At 35.6% G+C, this 25691-nt stretch overlaps 1 protein-coding gene and 1 long non-coding RNA gene across 3 annotated transcripts; one reads left to right on the forward strand and one right to left on the reverse strand.

The window, feature by feature from the left end:
* The first annotated feature begins 13482 nt into the window (after nucleotides 1-13482).
* Nucleotides 13483-16404, forward strand: LOC149989141 (uncharacterized). Of its 2 annotated transcripts, none has more exons than XR_016503275.1 (2): nucleotides 13483-14533; nucleotides 14820-16404. It is a non-coding gene; the product is annotated as an uncharacterized LOC149989141 (long non-coding RNA). The 2 variants fall into 2 exon arrangements; XR_016503274.1 differs by having other exon boundaries at nucleotides 13612-14447.
* On the reverse strand, nucleotides 15142-18734 carry LOC112283200 (protein indeterminate-domain 14-like). Its single transcript, XM_073534494.2, has 4 exons — nucleotides 18067-18734; nucleotides 16831-16958; nucleotides 16430-16700; nucleotides 15142-16249 (listed from the first exon to the last, which is right to left on the reverse strand). The coding sequence occupies exons 1-4, from the start codon at nucleotides 18206-18208 to the stop codon at nucleotides 16206-16208; spliced, it is 585 nt and encodes a 194-aa protein (XP_073390595.1). The 5' UTR covers nucleotides 18209-18734; the 3' UTR covers nucleotides 15142-16205.
* Nucleotides 18735-25691: the final 6957 nt, after the last annotated feature.

Consider the following 25691-nt stretch of genomic DNA (forward strand, 5'->3'; position numbering starts at 1 on the left):
AATAATCAATTATTTGAAAGGTATTAAAAACAAAGACTTGGTTAAAGAAGAATAAATTAAATAATGACAATAATTTTTTAAGTTTTCAAAAATTTACTCATCAAAATTGGAATCAATGCAAATTAATATGATATGTTTTAAATTCCTCACAAAGTATAATAAGACTTGATGTTGTTAAAAAGATTTGAGCTTATATTATAGAAAAACTAAGTATATTATTCAACATTATCCAAAGAAGCAACATAATTACAAAATAAAGAGTACAATTGCTAAAGAAGATAATATATCAAAAAATGAGTTTCTCCAAGTACGATAGAAATAATGTGGCTGGAATCATGTGTAATATCTAATAAAGGTCATATTTTCTCCTTAGATCTTTTATCTTGTTTTATAATAGATTTATGTTTAGGACCTAAAAATTATAAAATCTTTGCATTATTAGATTCAAAAACCTCAGCTTATTTTATAGACAAATTTTTTGTCAAAAAACAAGAAATATCTTTAATTAAAAAAACTAAATCCATACATTAAAAGCCATAGGTGGTTATTTACTATCTTCTAGAGATATTATCTATAAGATTGTTTTATTAGATGTAGCAATTAAAATTCATAATAGTATAATAATATTTAATATTATAAGATCTCCTTTCAATTTAATTATTTTAGAATTATTGTGGTTAAAAAAATATAATTTTTAAATAGATTGGATTTCTTATAACCTTAATTTTTTTTACAATTTAATTCAAAATCTCATTAGTCAAGTAAAAATATATAAGTCTAGTATACCTAAATCCTTATTAGTAGATACAAGGGCTTTAATATATGGTGCAAAAAAATGGTCATCTTTTGTTATATATGCCTTGTCCATTTTTGATGGTCAAAAGACATCAAGTGATATTCTTAGCTAGTATTAAGATTTTTAGGAAATTTTGAAAAGAAAATATAGATATTCTTTTAGAGCATTGATCTTGTGATTATTTAATTGATTTATAAGAAGGAGCTCAACCACCATTTGAACTCATATACAACTTATTGAAAAATGAATTGATTGCACTAAAAGAATACATTAATGAGAAATTAGCTAAAAACTTCATATGCCATTCAAAATCTCAAGTAAGAGCTCCTATCTTATTTGTGAAGAAAAATATTAGATCTCTATGCATGTGCATAGACTATCAAGGACTTAATAAGATCACCATCAATAATAGATATTCTATACTTTTGATTTCAAGACTTCTTGATTAATTCAATGAAACAAAGATTTATATAAAAATAGATCTACAAGAAGCATACAACTTAGTTCATATCAAAAAAGAATATGAATAAAAGACTACTTTTAGATGATATTCTAATATATTTTTAAAATATAAAAAAAATATAAATTTCATATTTTTTGTATGTTATAAAAATTTAAAGATACAAGATTATATACCAAGATGAAAGAGTATATATTCTACACTACTCAAATTTTCTTCTTAGCATACATCATTTCCAACAAAGATCTAATGATGAATCCAAAGAAGATCTAGACTATCATATATTAGAAGATTTCAAAAAAAATAAGAGATATACAATATTTTTGAAATTTACCAATTAATATGAGATCTTTATGAATAATTTTTTTCAAGTTATGACTCTTCTTTTACATCTAACATATAAAGATAAAATTAAATAGAACAAAAAAATTGAAGCATTTTTTGAAGCTTTGAAGTCAACATTTATTTTTACACCAATTTTATATCATATTGATTTTTTTAAGATATTTTTTATAGAAAAAAATATATTAGATTTTTTTATAAGTACTATTTTGTTACAAATGGTAATAGATGATAAATTCTATTTAGTAGCTTTTTATTTAAGAAAATTTTCAGCAACCAAGGTTAATTATAAAATCAATGATAAAGAATTTCTTATAATTGTCGATTCATTTTAAGAATAGTATCATTATCTAGAAGACACCTCAAGTATAGTCACCATGTATATAGATCACAAGAACTTCAAGTATTTCATGTCAATACATATTTTGAATTATTGCTAAGCTTGTTGGAACATATTTTTATCAAGATTTGATTTCAAGATCACTTACTCTACCAAAAAACAACAAGTTTTGTTAAACGTCCTTTCTAAACATTCTTATCTTGGATCAAAAAAAAGAATACAACTTTTAATCAACAAAAAATGATTTTCTTGAAGCCAAAGCATATTCATCTTTGATTAATAAAATCAACATTAACTATTGATTCAATCTTTGTGAAGCAAATTCAATTAAGTATATCTTCTAATTTTCTTTTTTATAATATCAAGAATAATTCTTCTAAGTCTCATGACACTTCTAAGTTCAATCTTATAAATAATCTACTTTATTTTAAAGAACAATAATATATTCTAAAAGATGAAGCATGATTGCATGTTCTTTAAGCTTGCCATGACTTTCTAGCAACTAGATATTTTGGATATAATAAGACTTTAGAGCTAATATCAAAAGATTTTTGGTACTTCAAATATAGAAGGCAATCAAAGACTTTATACAATCATGTGATATTTGTTCAAGATCCACAATTCCTCATCATCAACTTTATAAACTTCTTCATCCATTACCTATTTTGAAACAAGTATGGTCTTTTATTTTTATAGATTTTATTACACATCTTCTAGTCTTAGATTTCTTTGATTCTATATTTATGATAGGAGATCTTTTTGGCAAGATGGTACATTTTATATCATGTATAAAATCTATTAAAAATAAAAAAATAGATAAATTTTTATTTAATAATATCTATTGCTATCATAGATTATCCAAAGATATTATATTAGAGAGGAGACTCAATTTGTATTAAGATTTTGGAGAACCCTTTTCAAAAATTTAAAGATAGATATAAAAATTTTTTTGGCTTTTTATCCTCAAATTAATCGACAAATGAAACAAATGAATCAAGTTTTGAAATAATATTTGATGTATACAATCAACTATCATTAAGATAATTGACCAGCTCTTTTGCTATCAATAAAAATTTTATATAATAATTTGATATATTCTTCTACTCAAAAAATATCTTTTTTTCTTAATTATTTTTATTATTCATAATTTAATACTTTTGACTTTTCAAAAGTTAATAATCATGCGACACAAGATTTGACAAATTATTTGTCAAAGCTACATACAACAATAAAAATGTATTAAAAGAAGCTCAAAAAAAATAAAAGATCAATGTAGATGCTTGTTACTAAAAATAATCTCAATTCAATGTGGGTGAGAAGATATGATTATTTTTTTACAATATCAAGACCACTTATTTTTATGACAAGCTAGACTATCATAGACATAGATATTTTTTTATTTGTAAACAAGTCAATTTTATCGATTATCAATTATATCTATCAGAGTCTATGAAGGTCCATGTTGTATTCTACATATCTTTTTTTGAGCCATATAAAACAATGAATATCTTAAGAAGAAGATAAATGCCACTTCTTCTTGTAGAAGTGGATAATGACTAAGAGTTTGAGGTAGAAGAAGTTTTAGATTTAAGTTGGTACCAAAATAGATTAGAATATTTTGTTCATTGACACAGATATGATATTAGTAAATACACATAGGAACCAATAAAAAATCTTGTAAATACAACAAAGAAGGTTAATATTTTTTTATCGAAGACATCTATTAAAACTAAGATGAATAATAATAAATCTATGCTATAAAAGAAATAAGATACAAAAAGGTAGCATTCTATTTTCTACCATTATTTATAGCTTCTAAATATCTGTGGCACAAAAGAGATATAGAATCAACAACTAATATATTCAATTTAAGAGCAATTGTTGGTTGAGATATCAAATAAGACATTGTAATTGTTACAACCTTCAAGATGACCTAATTGAAATGAATTACTTCAAAAATGACATGTCTTTTTTGAAATAGTTGGTGAGATACAACATATTTGGTATCAAGACCTTAGAAGAAATTCTTGATGTTTGATGATTTTATTAGAGATAAGAACAACTCTTAAAAGTCTTCCAAATGTTTTATTTGAAGAGAGGTATGAAGGCTTCAACAACAATTAAATAATAAGGTGGTCTTTTTGCCATGATGTGAGATACTATCGATGGTTGAAAGGTCCTATGAACCATCTTCAAAGTGAACAAAGATCAAAGTATTTGACAAACACAATTTGCCGCACATTACATTTTTTCAATATATAATGATTGCTTCTTATAAAATTTATCCTTAAAAGAGGAAGTAATGTCATAGATATACATATTTATTCTAATTATTACCTATATGATTAAATAGAAATAAATAAAAATAGATTAATTTCATAATGTCTTCTAGAGAAGCTTCTTAAAAGGTTCATAGATGCTACTTTGACTTTATAAGTGTTTGTAGTTAATTGGTAAGCTAAAAATTGATCAACAAATAAGCTATATAATACATATGTTAGTAGCTTGTGAAATAAGTTAATTATGTGGTATACATATAAATAACTTGCCTTGCAAGTTAAGTCATGTGCCTTGCAAAATCAACACATATTAAAGATCTTGTAGAATATTGCTATATAGCTCTTAGTTAAAGATTATATATAGAAGCAAGAGTGAAGCTTTTTCACTCTTATAAATATCTTTCTAATTCTTAGTCTTGTTTCAAGACTTTGTAATCTTCTTGTCTTTATTAATAGCCATTTAAGTTCAATATATTACCATCTTTGAGTGATTTTCTAATTCTTTTGAGTGTTATAAGAGTGTATTGAGATTTTCTTGCTTTGATATTTATATCTTTGACAGATATTATAGAAAAAAATTAGAACTAAAAAAGAATTAATATTTATTTGATTTGTTGATCAAAAATATATTACAATCATTAAAAAAAAGACCTAGTTTTCATAAAATTATCTTTTATCTCTAATATGTTTTAAAAACTTAAAAAATTATCTTATATTATTTTATAGAAATATAAAGTTATTCAATGCATTTATATATATATATATATATATATATATATATGAGATACAAGTTGATTATACCAACCATACGGATGTTTGCATCTTCAAGGCACATTACCAACTTTTACCTCTAAAAATTATTTTGATAAGAATATGATGAATATAAAAGATATAAAAAAAAATAGCCTCTAATAATAGGTGCTTTCTTATAAAAATATTAGAATTTAAAAAATTTCCAAGATTTTCAAAAGAAAAATATAAATACATATTAAAATAGAACTATTTATTTAGCTAAGGTTATTAAAGTAAAATATAACTTTTTTGTATACAATATAAGAGAAAATATGTAAATTTCTTCAAATAGTCCAAATTAATTCAACAAACTTATTAAAATCTGCTTTAGAGATGATATATTAGGCTTAAAAGAAACAAAATAAAACACTTTCTAAGATACAAATACCTCCCCTTGAACTGGAATCCTGAAGTAGATTCAAGGACTATGTAAACTATCTGTCACGGACATACATATAATTACCTATATGAATAGATAAAAGTATGTAAAAGTAGATAAAAGTAGGTTAATTGTGTAATATCTTCTAGAGAAGCTTCTTAGAAGCTTCATAGACGCTGCTTTGACTTTATAGGAGTCTATAGTTGACTTTTAGGTTAGAAACTTGGTCAACAAGTTAGCCATGTGCCACACATGTTGGAAGCTTAAAGAACAAGCTAACTACGTGGTCCATCCATAGAAAACTTGCCTTGCAAACAAAGGCATGTGGCCTAGAAAGTCAACATATATTGGAGGTCTTATAGAACATCGCCACGTGGCTTCTAGTTAGATAGTATATATAGAGGCAAGAGTGAAGCCCTCTTCACTCTTGTCAACTCCTTTCTTGCTTCTAGTCTAGTTTCAAGGGTCTCTAGTTTTCTTGTATTTTGGCAATAGCCATTCCAGTTTCTTTCTTAATATACATATTTCTATTTTGTCCTATTTCTTTTTGAAAAAAGTCTCACTTACTCTTTAGCTTTCATCAAGTTCTTGTCCTTGATAGATTGACAAGAGTACACTTACAATATCAGAGCTTTGTCTTTTCTTGATTAAGAGTGGATTACCCCTTTTTCTTGATAAGACATAAGCGCATTAGAAGTTGCGGATTACCCTCTTTTAAACTGATATTGTTCTTAGTATTTTCTTTGTTATCAATTCCTCTCTTCTATTTGTTTTGAGCGTTATTAGACATCTTCTCTTTTCTAAGTGCTACTATGGCAGAGCTTGTTGAAATGAAGAGTACAATGGCACAGATGCAAGAACAATTGAGAGAGTTAATGCTTGCGATGCATCAACTCAATTTACCACCACAAGGAGCAACAAGAATGGTAGGAAGTGAAGATATAGAGATGATTGGGGTTGCTTCAACATCTGCACCAAACCATGTCCCTTCTCCCAGAATGGAACACCCTTCGAGTATTAGAGAACCGAGAGTTGCCTTGCCCGAGAAGTTTGATGGTACCAGATCCAAGTTTCGAGGATTCATCAATCAGGTCCAACTAGTGATTGAACTTCAACCCCAGAGCTATCCAACTCCAGGGTCACAAGTTAGATTCATTGGTACACTTCTTTCAGGATCAGCATTGTCATGGTTTTCATCTTTTCTTGAACGACGAGATCCAATATTGGATAATTTGGAGGCTTTTTTGGCGGAGTTTCGATCCATGTTTGGAGAACATGATGCAATTCGTGTTGCAACCAACAAGATCCGTATTTTGCGACAAGGCAATCGATCAGTAACATTATATGCTTCGCAATTTCGACAACTTGCAATTGATATCAAGTGGGATGATGCCGCACTTGTGAGTCAATTTCTCTACGGATTACAATATGAGGTAAAGAAATTGATGCTTAATTTACCTGATCCTCAAACATTGAGTCAAGCAATTGACTTTGCTGTGAAGTGTGACAATCGACTTTTTGAATTTCGATCCGAGAGTCGCACAAGTGGGCCTCAACGTTACTACAATTCAATGGCAACACCGACGTCTCCTCAACACATACCTTCAGAAGTAGAGGATATGCAAATTGATGCGGTACGTTTCAAACCTCTTACTGAGCAAGAAAAGTCTCGTCGTCGACAAGAAGGATTGTGCTTATATTGTGGAGAACCTAAGCACACTGCTCAACATTGTCCAAAGAAGCGACGTAACTACAAAATGAGGAGTACGGCTGTCAAAGAAGACAGTATGTCGGAAAACGAGTACGTCCAGCTACAATAGGGACCGTGCGGCTGGAATCTTGTACAACTTCTAATGAAGGTCCTATCCTCTCCTCAGAACCATCTCCTTGTTTTATAATAGATGTGCGTTTAGGACCTAATAATTACAAAGCCTCTGCCTTGATAGATTCAGGAGCCTCAGCTTGTTTTTTAGATGAAGAATTTGCTAGATGTCATAGAATATCATTAATACAAAAAACTAAACCTGTACACGTAGAAGTCATAGATGGTCGTCTGTTGTCTTCTGGAGATGTAACTCACGAAACACTTCCTGTAGATGTAGTAATAAATGGTCATAGTAGTTGCGTAATTTTTAATATAATTAGATCTCCCTCTAATCCAGTAATTTTAGGCTTATCATGGTTAGAAAAGTATAATCCTCGAATAGATTGGATTTCTCGTAAACTTGATTTTCCTCGGAGCATTAGTAACAGTTCTATTAATCAAGTAAAAAACCATGAATCTAGTATAGTAAAACCCGCACTTATAGGTGCAAAAGCATTTATACACGCAGCAAAAGAAGGATCAACTTTTGCTATTTATGCTGCACCTATTTCTGAAAGCGTAAAGACTTCAAGTGGCATTCCAAGTCAATATCAAGATTATCAAGACGTTTTTGAGAAAAAGAATGCAGATATTCTTCCTGAGCATCGCTCATACGATTGTTCAATCGATTTCAAGGAAGGAACTCAGCCACCATTTGGACCAATTTACAGTTTATCGCAAGATGAGTTGGCTGAACTCAAGACATATATTGACGAGAATTTAACGAAGAATTTCATACGCCATTCAAAATCTCCAGCAGGAGCTCTAATTTTATTCGTAAAGAAAAAAGATGGATCTTTACGAATGTGTGTTGACTATCGAGGACTCAACAAGATCACAATCAAGAACAGGTATCCATTACCTTTGATATCAGGACTCCTTGACCAGTTAAATCAAGCTAAGATCTATACAAAAATAGATCTAAGAGGAGCATATAATCTAGTACGGATCAAAGAAGGAGATGAATGGAAGACTGCGTTTCGAACCAGGTACGGACACTTTGAATACAATGTCATGCCTTTTGGACTCACGAATGCACCAGCTGCTTTTCAACATCTCATGAATGATGTATTTCGTGAATTCTTAGACAATTTTGTCGTCTGCTACCTAGACGATATCCTGATTTATTCTAAGAATGTTGAAGAACATGAAATACATGTTCGTCAAGTATTACAAAAACTTAGAGATGCAGGATTGTACGCCAAGATAGAAAAGTGTGTATTTCACACTACTCAAGTTGACTTTTTAGGATACATCATTTCAAATGATGGTCTTATGATGGATTCTAAGAAAGTCCAAACAATCATGGATTGGAAGATTCCAAAGACTGTAAGAGATGTCCAATGTTTCTTGGGATTTGCCAATTACTATCGGATCTTCATCAAAGACTTCTCACGAGTTGCAGCTCCACTTACACGCTTGACTAGTAAAGATAAATTCCAATGGAATCAAGAAGCGGAAGCAGCATTTGAAGCCTTGAAGACATCGTTTGTCTCTGCACCAGTCTTATATCGTGTTGACTTTTTCAAGGCATTTTTTATGGAAACAGATGCATCGGATTTTGCCTTGGGTGCAGTTTTATCACAAATGGGAACAGATGACAAACTTCATCCGATAGCTTTTCATTCAAGAAAATTCTCAGCAGCCGAGATCAATTATGAGATCCACGATAAAGAACTTCTTGCGATCGTGGATTCCTTTCAAGAATGGCGTCATTATCTAGAAGGTGCTTCTAGTCCAGTCACTGTGTATACAGATCACAAGAACCTCGAGTATTTCATGTCAGCACGCGTGTTGAATCGTCGTCAAGCTCGTTGGAGTATGTCTTTGTCAAGATTCGACTTCATTATCAATTATCGGCCAGGAAAACAACAAGGTTTGTCCGATGCCCTGTCTAGACGTTCTTATTTTGCACCAAAAGAAAGAGATGCAGCTTTTGAGCAACAAAGAACGGTCCTCTTGAAACAGGAGCAATTTCATCTCCGAGCAGTGAAATCAACATTGACTGTTGATTCAACTTTTCTCAAGCAAATCCAGTCCAGTATGTCCTCAGACCCTCTTGTTCATGATATCGAGAATAATTCTTCCAAGTCTCATGATTCTTCTAAGTTCGAGTTCAAGAATAATCTATTATATTTTGAAGGACGCCTATATGTTCCAGAAGGAAAAGCACGTTTGCGTGTTCTTCAAGCACGTCATGACTTTCCAGCAGCAGGGCACTTTGGATATAATAAGACTCTGGAACTCATATCAAGAGATTTTTGGTGGCCACAAATGTGGAAGTCAGTCAAAGACTTTGTACAATCATGTGATATTTGTTCAAGATCAAAAATTCCTCGACATCGACCTTACGGACTTCTTCAGCCATTACCTATACCAGAACAACCATGGTCTTCTGTTTCTATGGATTTCATCACAGATCTTCCAAACTCAAGATCTTATGATTCTATATTTGTGATAGTAGATCGTTTCACCAAGATGGCACATTTTATGCCATGTACAAAATCTATCACAGGTGAAGAAACAACTAAGCTTTTCATTGATAATATCTATCGCTATCATGGATTACCTAAAGATATCATATCAGATAGGGGAACTCAATTTGTGTCCAGATTCTGGAGGACTCTTTTCAAGATTTTAAAAGTGGACATAAAGCTATCTTCAGCTTTCCATCCTCAAACTGATGGACAAACAGAGCACGTAAACCAAGTCTTGGAACAGTATTTAAGGTGTACCATCAACTACCAACAAGATGATTGGACAAACCTTCTGCCATTGGCAGAGTTTGCTTATAATAATACGGTACATTCCTCCACGCAACAAACACCTTTCTTTGCCAATTATGGCTATCATCCACGACTTGATACTTTTGATTTTTCAAAAGTTGATAATCCTGCAGCAGAAGATATGGCAAATCGGTTGTCAGAGTTACATGCAATAATGAAGGCGCAGTTGAAGAAAGCTCAAGAACGACAAAAGATAAATGCAGATGTATATCGTAAAGAGCAACCACAACTCAACGTGGGTGATAAGGTATGGCTACTTCGTCGCAATATCAAGACCACTCGACCTTGTGACAAATTGGACTATCGTAGGCTTGGCCCCTTTTCTGTTTCTGAACAGATCAACCCAATTGCATATCGGTTACATCTACCGGAGTCAATGAAGATCCATCCTGTATTCCACGTATCTCTTCTTGGACCATATAAGACAGTGGATATACAAGGAAGAAGACAAATGCCACCGCCTCCTATAGAAGTAGATAATAATGAAGAATTTGAGGTGGAAGAGATATTAGACTCAAGGCGGCGCCGAAATAAGCTAGAATATCTTGTTCATTGGCGCGGATATGATATTAGTGAGCGCACATGGGAGCCATCCAGGAATCTAGCAAATGCATCAGCTAAAGTCAAAGTTTTTCATCAACGACATCTATCAAAACCAAGATGAAAACCTCTCTTATAAAAGAGAGAAGATTGAGGCAAGATAACATTCAATTTCCTATCCTTGTTTGTAACTTCTTTGCATTTGTGACGCTAATTAGATGGAGAGCCAACAACCAGCGGATTCAACTCAAGAACCTTCGTTTGCTGACTTACCGGATGAGACATTGCGATTGTCACAACCTTCAAGACGACGCAACCGAGATGAAGATCCTCAAGAACGACATGTTCTTCCTCGAATAGATGGTGAGATACAACGCGTTTGGTATCACGACCTTGGAAGAGATTCTCGATGTTTGGTGATATTATTGGAGATAGGAACGACTCCTGATGGTGTTTCAAATGTATTATTTGAAGGAAGTTATGAAGGCCTCAACAGTGATCAAATAACAGGGTGGTCTTCTCGCCTTGGAATGGGACACTATCGATGGCTAAGAGGACCCATCAACTATCTTCGAAGAGAACAAAGATCAGAGTATGTAGCAAATACAATTCGCCGCATATTAGATTTTCTCAATATATAATCACCGCTCCTCGTGGAACTCGTCCCTAGAAGGGGGGGTAATGTCACGGACATACATATAATTACCTATATGAATAGATAAAAGTATGTAAAAGTAGATAAAAGTAGGTTAATTGTGTAATATCTTCTAGAGAAGCTTCTTAGAAGCTTCATAGACGCTGCTTTGACTTTATAGGAGTCTATAGTTGACTTTTAGGTTAGAAACTTGGTCAACAAGTTAGCCATGTGCCACACATGTTGGAAGCTTAAAGAACAAGCTAACTACGTGGTCCATCCATAGAAAACTTGCCTTGCAAACAAAGGCATGTGGCCTAGAAAGTCAACATATATTGGAGGTCTTATAGAACATCGCCATGTGGCTTCTAGTTAGATAGTATATATAGAGGCAAGAGTGAAGCCCTCTTCACTCTTGTCAACTCCTTTCTTGCTTCTAGTCTAGTTTCAAGGGTCTCTAGTTTTCTTGTATTTTGGCAATAGCCATTCCAGTTTCTTTCTTAATATACATATTTCTATTTTGTCCTATTTCTTTTTGAAAAAAGTCTCACTTACTCTTTAGCTTTCATCGAGTTCTTGTCCTTGACACTATCTCTCAGATAATCAATAGCGAGGAGGTCCAAAAAAACAAAGAAACAAAGAACAAAGCTTCTGCAATTAATGCCTCTAAAAATAATAGCGACAAAACTTGCCATTACGATGCTTCAAAGACATGAGGAGATCGTTCCTGCCATTGTATTGACTCTTGTATCTCCAAATTTGTAATTAGCAGAGCATCAATGTCTACTCTGGGATCTTGATGTCAACTTGACATGGTTGGTAAGTTTGGGAGCTGTAGGATAGGTTTTGTCAGGCATTCAATGATGCCTAAGCTAGAGTTCAATTCTACAACAAACCAGGTTCTTTTCTAGAATCTCTCTGAAAATAATTTGATTCAATTTTAAAAAAACAAGTCAACTTATTATCAGTAATATATTTTTTATATAAAGGAAGCCAGATTCCATGCAAGTGAAACCGGCAGAGGAAAAATACAAAAGGACATGAACAAGTCTTTTGATCGTTCAAATCTCATTCTTCTTTTTTACTCAGACATTCACCTTATATCTATCCTATTACATTCTATTAACTTATGTTCACAAGAAAAGAATAATGATATCTCCAAAGCAAGAACCGAAAAGAAACGATTTCTATGTTTAACACCACGCATTTTTTCTAATATGGATGCATGTGTATGTCCATCCGATTGCTTGTTTTGTTACCATTTTAGATAGACAGTGCATTACTTGCATTGCAAAAATACTTGATCACTTGGAAAACGACAAGAATTTGAACTACTGCTTGCATGCAGAACAATCCGTCATATTTTCATGCAAAACACAAAGATCAGATTCTTTTACTGAAAATAAAAGGAAGCTGTTCAGCTCTTGTAGATGACATTAATATGCACAAACTTCTGGAAGACAGCAACGTAGACCACCGTACACAATTGGAATACAATATTCTGTGGGAGCGACGCCCGAAGTGTCCACACAGCATGACTCTCGAGGACTGAATCAGTAGAAAGAAGGCACTGGCAGAGACCGACTGATGGTATGGGTATTTGTCACGATGCCGATTTACTGCAGGGCCAGCTTAAATGTGGTTGATCGGCCTGGCTGGAGGGGTCAGAGGCAGGACAAGGTTCCACCTTTGTCTTGCTTCCGAAAAGGTGAGAAGACCAGCAGACTACAGTGCCGGCAAATCGCAGCTGCCTCCGTGTAGAAACCATTTGGTTTAGTGCCAAATTTCCTGCAAAGCGTGTAGGAGGGATCTCCCACAATGAGACAACAGCCAGGATACACGAGCCTCTGTCAATCAGTAATATATGTGCATGGCTCAAAACATAACCGATGCACGCCCAGAGATTCTCCAAGCTCATGGCGTCGTTTTTATTAGAAGTTGAAACCCAGAGCAGCCTGCCCGCTTTCCCAGGTCACCGACCTACTAAGGGAGCCTCCCATTTTGGATGTATATGCATGCTTTTGCCAGAGTGCGACAAAGGATCCCCTTGACGTTCATCTGAGCGTGCGATGGAGTCAGTGCGTCCGACATCTCGGAGTTTGGGATCTAATGTAGAAGTCTTAGCCCCACGAAGCAGTACATCTGTGTCGTCAGGTGCCCACTGCCCACACAATCCGTACTATGGCACCAATAATACGAGGTAAAAAATAAAATGAAGCCTTTATGACTAATGTTTTATGGTTCTGTATGTGCAACATAGGAATGAAGATTCGTGCCGCTCGTGTGCTGCAAGAACGAAACAAAAGCTATATTGTAGTGTTGTAAAACGGGTTTGTCATCCTCAAAATGAGTAGTGTAGAATGAGTATGTAGGAAGCGAAGATATGAAGCTTGTCCCGAAATATGTTCATTTTGCTGAAATGAACTGCTACAGCAGCCACGATTTCCGACAGTAACTTTTCAATTCCTTAGTCTCCAGCTCTTGTTGAACCAAGCCTACAAATCCTTCTAAAAAGACGAAGGAGCTACATCCTTGTAGATTCGAGTCGAACACTTGACGACAAACATGAAGTGGTTTTGAGTGCACTAAATCTCATGCGGCGCTGCGAGGTGTATCTAAGTCATGTCGATTTCGTTGCGGTTGACTCGTTCTCGGTCTGCAAATCCGATGATTCGACAGCTTCTGCTGTAACAGGACTCTGTCCAGACTGTAGAGGCTTGTCGGTCGCCGTAATGGTCGCCAGTAAAGAAGTATCTATCTTCGCGGAGGGCTAGATGTGCAACATTCCCTTCCCTGATAAAAATGGCAGTTGGGTTCTGATCATATCAGTTCACAAATTACTCTCTCCATATAATTTACTGCTAAGATCTCTATGCTTAACCCCACCGTCATGACTTGAAGTTCCAGGAAGCATAGAGCTTCGGATGCTAAAAGTAGCACTGATTCCACAGCTCGTCTGCAGTTAATGAGGTTGAGGTTGGTAACGTCGTAATAGAAAAGCTAAGAGGTGACGATGAGGGATGTCTAGATGGAAGCTCAATGACGGACATGCAGTGTTAACGAAATGAGGATTGCGAAAACTCTACAGACATGTCTGTGAAGCGCTTCACTTGCTCTCTTGAGAAGTTTGCCTGTCCCAATTCTGCTGGTAAGAGCTCCTGGAGGCGCTTCGCATTGCCACAGTCTGCTTCCGACAACTCGATCTGCGGCTTCGCCACCTCGCTGTGCGGTCTGCGTAGGTTTTCTCAACCAAGGCTAACATGGCCTGTGCTCTAACCAACTCTTGTTAGACTTCATCACTCTCGGCGAGCTTGATATTAGGTACATCTAGCCGTCACTAAGTTCGACTATGTCGGGCTCATGTCTGTCCGAGCAAATATCATTCAATGCGATGGGAAGCAACCCAACATCATAAACGATCGAATTATGCTTGACCTGATCTTTGCGTCCTATCGACATGAAACTGACATGGTTGGCATTAAGATGATTGATTCATGGGTAGAAAATATCCACCTGCTCACATGCCTGGTTTGATTTTCCACGTGCTGCGCATTCAGCCATTTTATTCTGTGATCTAAAACATTGACGTCTTTGGAATGTGCACTAGGAAAGAGCTCACAGATTTCGACGACATCTACAAGATCAGTTCCCGTATGTCTGCTTGCGATTATGGAAGGAGCTAGTGTTAACTGCACATGCGGTGTAGCGCCACGATTTAAGGCTTACACTGGCGATGGATCGGCAACGTACAAACAATGACATGATTGGTTAGATTCAGGTCGATGCACAAAATGCAACAAAGTCGTGTTTCCATGTTATTTACTACCAGAGTGATACCAGCTATCGTCGTTGGGGTGGTCTCCACCTTGAGTACAAAATAGAAGAATTGTTTTATCATTAATACTATGACATTAGTCAGATACGTCAGGTAACAGAAATTGGATCTGCTCACTTCGTATTTAGATACTATGCCAAGATGAACAGAATTCATGCTGGTAGAGAGTCCAGCGATCAAATCGATCCCTCGCTCAAAAGTAAGTCATAATCAGGTGTCTGACAGTGCTTAGACCTCCTACCTGACTCATGAAACTTCCCGGCCCGATTGTCGAGATTCAACAAAGTGTTTCCAACCCCAGAGTTGTAATTTGCTCCTATTTCGAGTGGACTGCCGGGAAAAAACTCAGTCTTGGAGCAGCTTGTTTGAGGAAATCCTTCAAAGAAACTGCTGTATCCATCTCAGGTGCGGCTGGATCTACGGAGGCCCGGTTTTGAGATTGCGTTAGGATTTCAGGAAATATAGAAAGGGCAAGATCACTACCTGGTGGTGCTAAACAGAGTGAATTGCATTGAATCCTACGAATCCCAGCAGACGTTTGACTACGCTGATCTGTGAAAGCTAGAACTTCCTTCTCCAAGGCACTAAAACTGCGCTTCTTGTCCACACTGGAGACTGAGGTGCTTAAATCGACATTAGTGCCGCATGGTCTGATGGAGAGAGCTAAGGACGGTGTGTTAACATCGACGCTGGACGGACTCGTGGGCAAAGGCTTGGACAGGGTGTAGCAAACCTCATGATTCGCGAGATCGATGGAGCTGCATCGAGTGATTTGAGACCTGGAGTCGTGACTCAAGTGACTCTTATTCCCTGTTATTTTCGAGCCAGATGCCACAACATGGGAGAACCCCGATTTGGGAAGGCGTTGCGTGAACGAGAGTAGCTCCAGTTGGTTGCGTCGATCTAATAGCCAAGGAGGCATTGCAACACTATATGCCGTCTGGTTCTCTTGAATCCGTCGGGAGAGCTCGTATTCGTTGACCTTGGTGGAATCTGCAGATCTCGCAGCGGTGTCCCACGTTCCCGATTGAGCAAAGGATATGGCTTGAGTTGTGTCACTAGATTGGCTGGGACTCTCACAAGAGTTTCTGCCAGTGGTGTTACTCTGGTGAGACAGTTTTCTTTCGCTTTCAACCCCTGATTGCAATCTCTTGTGTTTCACTGCGCCACAAGAGTCTTGGTGCTCGATGAAACTCTCCACTCTAGGTGAATTCATCGCCAGATGGAAGGGTTTAGATTGGTAGATCCATAAAATGAAAATAACGTTCTGCGCTGAATGCAAATTTGTAAAACAAGGGAAAAGCCCTTGAATCCAATACTCTATTAATAAAGTAACCACTAAGTAAACTTTCTCCAAGCTAGATGTTGAATTAAAGACGCACCTTGAAAAGACTCGACCACATTCACAACAATGGCCTCGTGTGCCACAAGTTTCAAATGAGCTTTGTAATCTGACTGGACTGCGTAGCCCTTGGAGCATTTGTCACATCTCCACTGCTTTTCGGTGCAGTGCTTTCGACGATAGTGTTTCTTGATTCCAACGAGGTCTCCGAGGGCGTGCGACGGGTCGTGATGAAGACATGATTTCTCAGGACATACGAAAACACGCTTGTGTGTTCCTAAATTGGACCGCTTGGGAAGCTTCCATGGAACCTGCAACACCATTTTGATCAGAAATCAGTATTCACCACACAACCGATACCCATGACACAATTTTTTTGGACAAGCCAACAGGCGAAGCGCAGAGTTCGTTGGGGATAACTTTCTTTTAGTTGATGCAAACCTTGTGACGACGCTTATGCATTTGCAAGTTTTGATCGCGTTGGAAACTCTGATTGCAGATTTCACAAATATATTTGTCAGATTCCATTAACGCCTTGGTAGACAGAGCAACGACCTCAGCACCTGGATCTGCGTTCACGAACCGACAACAAAACGTAAATGGATCACTCGAGACTTATTGAAGACGTCGAGGAGAAATTTGAAAGCACTGAAATGATATTAACACCCATGAGCTCCACCAACCTAAGGAACCCTAGTTCTTGCGTCATAGAATCAGTAGGTTTTACAATAGTCCACGAAATTCATTCTCAGAAACTCGGAATTCGAACTCTAGACTGACAACCCATAGCCATCACTTCAGAGTGTCGGGTAGGCTTCCACTTCCGTCGCATAAAAGATTGAGTTGGTTCCTCGCGGACGAAAGGTTAGTGCTCAAACGTCAACTGGTCAGCACATCTAGGAGGGAGGACAAAGACGTCTAGAAAATCCTGCCTAGAGCCGAAGGAAAATCCCAGTGCTTCCAAGCTCTAGTTCTAAGCGGAATTCAGACAGTCACACTTGCTGTATCTTTTACCTAGCCTACACAGTACTTCTGAGATGCCACCTTAATGAGAATTGTCTGCGCTCAAGTGATTTTAGTCGCGTTGCAATCGCAGTCGTGATATGCCATGTAGAAACGTCTTGTGTCTTTATTGCAAGGGGGTTGAGATACGGTGAAACACTGCAGCACGTATGAATCACAATACTTCCACGTTCCAATTGCTGCTTAAGAGTTTGCACGCAAACTATGAGAGATACGAAGACAAGGTAGTGGGTACTACTGTACCAAGAACTATGTAGTTGTAAAACATTCAGTTACAGAGGGCGATTCTCATAGACACGAATGGAGACCTGAAAGCGATTTATATGTTGCAAATTCTCGAAACGTGATAACATGAGTCAGTGCGGACGCAGAAAATTGCTGGTTCGTGGGAAAGGTATTAATCCTCAGAAAACAGACTAGCGCAACAAGCGATATGAGCTAAAAGCTGCCTAAGTCGCAACAAGTAAGGCCTCAAAAGGAAAGTATAGATGTTTGCGCTATCGTCGAGACTTGTGGCTCAACTTCTCAACTTGGACCTAGAAGGTTGTAACAAAACGTGGACTCGGACTCTTCGTGAGAACATCAACACCTTGAGTGTCATTTCTTGTCTTAGTTTGTGGTCGAAAGCTCCTTAAGCTAGCTACGGAAGCATACCAGGCGTTCCTGGAGGGCGTCTCCTGCGCTTGTTGGCCCCTGATTCTGCTGCGATGGGCAGGAACTCCAACGCCTTATTGCAGCAGTCAGGAATGAGTTGGAGAGCGCCATGGCAACCCCCAACTGAAGGTGAGACGTTCATGGGACTCCGTCGCCTTACTACTATCTACGACATGAGTGTTTCGATCAATTGCGGGAAGCTTGGTTGTAGTATTCCGACTTGATAATTCGCTTGTCTCCGCCAGCCACCTCGACCACCGCCCAGGCTTTTGTTGCTAAATGGCATCGTCTGTTCTTCTTCACGTTCTCTCCTTTTTCTAAGTGTTGCCTCTGCTGCCAGGCCTGCTCCGCTTGAGCCTCACCTTGAACGACATCTTCTGAAATCTCTGGCAACAACATCCTCATCATCAGTGAATGCGGCAGACTTACTCACTCAACTCCTGCTACTGGGGAAGCGATCACTCTATATGCTTCCTCGCACTTCAGTTTTCGCTCACTATTCTGTGCTGCACAGTGAAACTTTAGATTGGCATCTTTGAAGTTGACGTGTGTACAATATCAGGAAGCTTGGAGCTTTTCGAAATTTAAAATATCGGCCGATTGAATGTGAAGCGTCGGTGGTAGGTTCATCCAACTCTGTAAAGATAACTACTGATTGATCCAGTTTAGGTGCACATTTGTCACCCTCCACACACGGTAATCTTATACTAGGTGCCATTTACAATGCTCTGGCAGGTTCCTGCAGACCTTGCATCAGTTGTCAGATCATATGGGACTTAAGCTTGCGACAAACTTTTGAGACTTGTATCTATCCCAACGCTCTAGGACACGTGCAATTACCTCAAAGTTTACCGAGTAACTTTTGCTCTTTCGATTCGAATATCTTCATTCATTTGTAGACAATTCACCCACCTTAGTTACCTCCCGAAGATAAATTAACCAGAATGTCTAAAGAACATCCAAAAAGCACAATCAATTTTTTTTCAAAAGGTTCTTTGTAGATCGAATTTAATACTACTTTTGTTCATGACAAGTAGATGGCCAGCCGTACTCTGAGAGCATGAACAGGTAAGCTGAGTCTCCACAGCGCAGAACCAATGGAAGATTGGTGCTGGGCATGCTGCTCGTGGACATTTGCTCAATCAGAATAATTTTGCAACTCCTAGGCACAGAAATTGATGTGAAGTTTCAAATATTGTGCTGCACAACATTCTACGCAAAACCTACTTCTAACATCTCTACCAAATTATTTGATATCTTGTTGTCATACACTGAGTTGAACATGCATGATTGAATGATTGGGCACTTGCTAAAAATAAAATAAAATGAATACGCATGTATTTTAAGGCTTTTAATCTAGATGACCACTACCTACTGCAACGCTATTCCTCCCATGTTAAAGTATGAAGCTTTTACACAAGTAGAGAGAATGTTGAGTGAACTAGCCTTCTAGAACACATTATAGAAGCCCTTACATATTCCCGGTTTTTTTGGAAAGTGTACATAACATCCAGGAAGGTAGTGAAACTGAAACAAAGCGTGAATACAGTTTTTAAACGCACTGATTAAGCTTGTTCGCACTGCACTGCAACGCAAATTCCAATTCCTTGATGAAGCAAACCTTTCACAAAAAATTACGACTCTTTGCTGAAGCACTGCTGCACGTTCTTGTTACTTCGCAGTTATGCTTCACCTATTGTGCGAAGTGTTGCTCCGTTTCTTCAGCGTAACCAAGGTTCATCAGAGAAAGTGGCGCATTCCAAAGCCTCCAGGTCGTTTTTTTGTGCCTCTGGAAAGCCTCCTGGACCGCATTATGCTCATCAAAAATAGCAAGCCAGGATGCATTATTTTCATGTTTTCCACGATATGCTCAGATCCACGGTGACACACAACGGAAACCATGCAAGCGTAGTAAGCTGAGCTGATCAGGATTTACCAGCTAGTCCAGCTATGATAGCGAGGATTTCGGCGACAAATGGCACCCAAAGATTTACCTACCTCGGCTAGGAAATTTATTATTCTCTTGAAAGTGGTGATTCATCGGGACTCATTTCGGTCGGCACATACGATATGTGATCCTGAGGTCCTGAAATTAACCTTGCACGAGTCACTCACGCTCCGATCGCACCTTCAGTTCGCAAAAAAACGGAAAGTTAACAAAGATTACCAAGTAAATAGGAGAAACTTCGGGGCCGAACAAGGTAAAATCCTTTGACTATTACAAAAACGAGTAACCTGCTGCATCGTTATCACTATTTCTGAAGAGTATGTTTCATAAAAACTTTTTAATGAATTTTAGTTTGGGTGTTTGTATACGGTATCCAATTTTGACTCGACATATTCGGCCATCCGCGCGGCTGGTTTTACACTTTCTGCTGGTTCATCCTGTTCATAAGGATGCCATGCGAGCATGCACCCTGCTTCTGCTTCTGGCCGAAGGTGCTTGCGACGCACTGCAACCCTCGCAGGTCCTACAAAAGGTCACGGAGAATGGTTGGAACCACACGGATGACTAGGCAGGCTTGGCTTGGCTTGGCATAACCTGATGGATTCATCTTTCGTCTAATCATGCTAATCTACCCTAACCTCTTGTCCTCCGCAAATTTCAAGTGTTTTCATGGAAAGTTGCTCCGGTTTTCCCAGTGATTCGTGCACAGGATTACTAATTTCTTGTCATGCTATGGCGGCAGGCCAATTTCCACAAGGGCGGTCCTCATCGCTTTCCATGGATGCTAGCCCAATCACGTCTTCGAGTTGTGCGCCACTTGCAACAGCAAGTTTACTCAAAGTACACTTTCACAAGTCCCCTGTCACTACTCGTCCGGTGCTTCTTGTGGTACAGGTCCTGAAGGTTTTTTTTATCAACTCTTTACTGTTGCCATTACCCGTGTCCTCCGGCATCGTCCGAGCTCCAATGTACTTCAATACCAATTCAGTTGCTTCATAGATGGGAGCACTGTTGAACTGTACCCGTAGCACCATTCATTCGTGCCCAAAACCGTAATTGTATTTGATAATCTTCCACAGAATCATGCAAGAAGGTTACTTGTTTCTAAAAGCTTTTCACAAATAATTAGGCCTCCTTAGGAACGGCACCGGCGTGCACGAGAAGCATAACTTTGTTTGCACCAGAAATACTTCAGTGCTTGAATCCAGGGCCTCCAATAAGAATGAAGCGCTGAAATGGTAAATGGGTGATATTTGTGGTAATAATTCACATAGTCTGCACAGACTGTTTTTTCACAAAGTCGTTGCTGCATGTAACTACTTTCAGATTTTGTCTTCTATTTGACTTTCTACTTATGACGACAAAGTGGGCAGAAAGTATACAGCTCGAACGGTCTTGTCTAGCGGATCAAACCATGCAGCAATTCAGGCATCATCTCCTTTAGCTCTGCAAGTGCTCACACCGCGCCGTCGTTCCTCACTTCCACTGACCACTGTACTCTACCTCCGGCTTCAACTTGAAGCACCATTTCATGCAGTCCACAGATGTATTTCTCTTTGCTATGACACAGGAGACAGGGAGTTGACAAACCGCATGGTGTCTGAGCAAATGAAAACTATAATATTAAAAGAAACATGTCGAAAAAGAAAAAGAAAAAAGTACCCAAGGGCTTCATGCACTCCTGCTCTAAACTAACCCAGTGTAGTTTAAAATAAGATTTTACCATACGCCATTTACTACTGCAACGTCGGATTATATTTCATGATTAAATCGCGTGAAATGTTGTTCCGAAGTACTCCGAATGCAACACTTGTAACTGCAATGTGAACCCACTTGGAAGCACACGATCTGCAAACCTTTGAGGTTATCAACCAATAAAAATAAAAATAAAAACAAGGGAAAGAGATGATAGTTAAATGTCTGGAGGGAACCGGATCGTGGGGATCCGCACACTTTACTTCTTCGAGAGTCTCGAGGTGGAAAGGTCGAGCGCAACGCCGTCCGGAAACCTGCCCTGGCACCATGATCGACGCCACCGTCGTCGATGTAACACAATCCTTAGCAGGACTGGAATGCGGCTCCGGAAGCTCCCCATGCAACAAAGTGGGCTGAAGCAAGGCTGAAGCAGATGATCCAGCTTCTGGCACCATACTCCGAGGCTGCGAGGATTTTACTCTGATGATGCCTCTCGTCTTCTGCTTCACCATGATCTCACTCACTCACTTATTCACAGAGGAGCTTGACGAGCACTAGTTTTCTAGCAACCAGTGCTAGAAAAGCATGTCGGCAACACAACATAGTACTAGGGGGAGTGATCGCAAGATTATAAGCATCATCAATGAATTTGAGCAACTACTTTGGTGCCCATCAAAGCAAAGCAAGGTGAATATCAGTAGATTTGACTGTTAAATATTATTACTAGCTTCGAAAGTCACTATATTAACTTAGATTTTATCAAAATATTAATACATGATTGATATATATATATATATATATATATTTATATATTATAGTATGTTGTAACTATATAGTACAAAAGTAGTTAAAAATTCCTAATGTATGATTATTTGTATTACATCTTTAAATGTAATAATAAATAGATAATTTTAAATATAAAATTTTTACTTCTTTATAAAAAAAATCAAACTTTTATAACCACATGTTAATTTATTTCTAAATTTTTTAAAGTATTTTGAATTTTTCCATGGACAAAGATAGTATCTATCAAATCAATATTCATCTTATATAACTATTGTAAAAGCTTTTAAAATAGGATAGTATCTATTGAAGCAAAATTAATCTTACATAAGTAATGTTAATATCTATATAAGATATTATATTACAAAAATGTGTTTTTTTATAAAAAAAAAATAAATAAGAATTATTTAAATTATTTAAATTATTCATATGTATAAAATTAAAAACAAGAAAAAATCACTTTTAATATTTTTTATGCTCTTAAAGATTTTTTTGTATATATTTTTTTATATATTTATTTTTATAATCTACTTTTATAATATATGTACTTATTTAAAAATACTTTGAGATTCATATTCATAACAATTTGTTAAGAGTCCTAATTCATTGTTCTTATTTTGTTCTAGAAGTGAGTAGATTATTCCACTTCTATTATTGTATTTTTTAAAGGTTGTAGACCACCTACATTTAAACTAACTTCTAATTTTTTAATATTGATTTATTTTATGTAAAGAAAGTAAATTATCCTTTTTTGTAGAAATTTTTATTTGATATTAGAGATTGTAGATTATCTTCTTCTAATTTAACTTTTTAAATTTATTTGAATTAACTATGGAAAAAAAATTTATAGATATTATTCTTGTCAAAAATGAGAATAGATTTGTAACTATTGTAGATCTTCACAAGCTTATCAACACTCTTAGGATAGAAATTTCACATATTTCTAATATTAATTATAGATGTATTATTCCTATGTCTATAGAAGAAGTCAATAATAAAGTACAAATTTTGTGCCAAAAAATCGTACAATTAAGAGAAGTAAGTAGATCAAGTTTACAACTAAATCCAAGGAGTCTAGCTACTACAAATATAAAAGAGACAAAGATAAGTATGCCAAAGAATTTTGATAGAACAAGATCAAAATTTTGGGGATTTTAGAACAAGTAAAGCTCTATCTAAAGTTGTATCCTTCTCAATACCTTGATGGATTTATTTAAGTTGAATTCATAGGCGTGCTACTTTTAAGGATTGGTCTTTCTCGGCTTATACTTTTGATAGAAAAAAATTCACAATTACTCTGTGATTTGAATTTATTCTTAATAGTGTTTATAGTTATATTAGAAGAAAGTAATCAAGAAAGGATAACAAAGACCAAGCTTGTATCTCTACATCAAGAATTACATTTAGCCACCATATATATTGCTCAATTCCAAAATCTTATTGTGCAATGTAGATTGGAATAACAAAGTCCTTATTAATCAATTTTGATATATATTGAAAAATAATATCAAATATTTATCGTTGGCAATACCAAAAGAAAATTTATTGAAATAATTTATTGCTCAAGCCATTACATACAACAATTGACTCTTTGAAAGATGCCAAAAAAAAAAAAAAAAAAAAAAAAAAAAAATTGATTGAAGAAATATAAATCAAGTTGTAGCAACTCCTCCTAAGTTTTTGGAAGCTTACTTAATCAAATTACAACCTATACAAATTGGCATGATATATTTTAAACCTCTTACTAAACAAGAAAAGACTCATTTTCATGAAAATTTTTTGTGCCTATATTATAAAGAATCTAAGCATACTACTCAACTTTGTCTAAAGAAACAATATAATCACAAAATGAGGAGTATGGTTGCCAAAGAAGACAATGTGTTAAAAAATAAGTTTTTTCAACTATAATAGAAACTTTGTAGCTTAAATCTTACATAATATCTAATAAAAGTCTTTTTTTTTTTTTTAAATCCCTTATCTTATTTTATAATAAAAGTTTTTTATAACAAAAAATTTACAAAGTCTTAACCTTATTAGATTCAAGAGCCTTAGCCTATTTTATAGATAAATATTTTGTCAAAAAATAAGAAATATCTTTAATTAAAAAAACCAAATTTGTGCATGTAAAAGTAATAGATGGTCATTTTTTTTCCTTTAAAAGTGTTGTATATGAAAATTTTCTTTTAGATATAGCAATTAATGGTCACAATAGTTTAATAATATTTAATGTGATTAGATTTCTTTTTAATTTAATTATTTTAGGATTATCGTGGCTAAAAAAGTATAACCATCAAATAAAGTGGATTTTTTGTAACCTTGATTTTTCTTGTAGTTTAATCTAAGATTCTACTAGACAAGTAAAAATCTATAAGATTAATACATCCAAACTATTATTGATAGGTGTGAGAGCTTTTATTCATGCTGCAAAAAAAGGATCAACTTTTGTTATATACACCACACCTATTTTCGATAGAAAAAAGACTTCAAGTGGCATTCTAAGCCAATACTAAGATTATCAAGATATTTTTGAAAATATATATATATATATATATATATATATATTCTTCTAAAGAATCATTCCTATGATTGTTCCATCAATGTTCATGAAAGAACTCAACCACCATTTTGACTAATCTATAATCTATTATAGAATGGATTGGCTATACAAAAGAAATAAATTAATGAAAATTTAGCTAAGAACTTTATATATTATTCTAAATTTTCATCTAAGGCTTCTATCTTAGTTGTGAAGAAAAAAAATGGATCTCTGTGGATATGTATAGAGTATCAAAGACTCAACAACATCATCATTAGGAATAGGTATCTTCTATCTTTAATTTCAACACTTCTTGATTAATTGAATGAAACTAAGATGTATACAAAAATAGAACTATAATGAGAATATAATTTGGTATGCATTAAAAAAAGAGATGAATAGAAAATTATATTTCAGACTAAGTATGGATATTTTGAATATAATGTCATGTCTTTTAGACTTAAAAATACACTAGTTTCTTTTCAATATCTAATAAATGATATTTTTTGTGAATTTCTTGATGATTTTGTCATTTGTTATTCAGACAACATTCATGTATGTTGTGTGTTATCAAAATTTAGAGATATAAAATTATATGCAAAGATAAAAAAGCATATATTCTATATTATTTAAGTTAACTTTTTAAAATAAATTATCTCAAAT

The sequence above is a fragment of the Physcomitrium patens genome, chromosome 6 (genome assembly GCF_059467195.1).
Source record: "Physcomitrium patens ecotype Gransden chromosome 6, ASM5946719v1, whole genome shotgun sequence".
NCBI classification, from domain to species: Eukaryota; Viridiplantae; Streptophyta; class Bryopsida; order Funariales; family Funariaceae; genus Physcomitrium; species Physcomitrium patens.

Coding starts and splice junctions, on each gene's coding strand:
- LOC112283200 (XM_073534494.2), bottom strand. CDS start 18,208: ATGAACGTCTCACCTTCAGTTGGGGGTTGCCATGGCGCTCTCCAACTC. Junction 16,701..16,830: donor TGCATAAGCGTCGTCACAAG/GTTTGCATCAAC, acceptor ATGGTGTTGCAG/GTTCCATGGAAGCTTCCCAA. Junction 16,250..16,429: donor TGTGGTCGAGTCTTTTCAAG/GTGCGTCTTTAA, acceptor GAATTCACCTAG/AGTGGAGAGTTTCATCGAGC.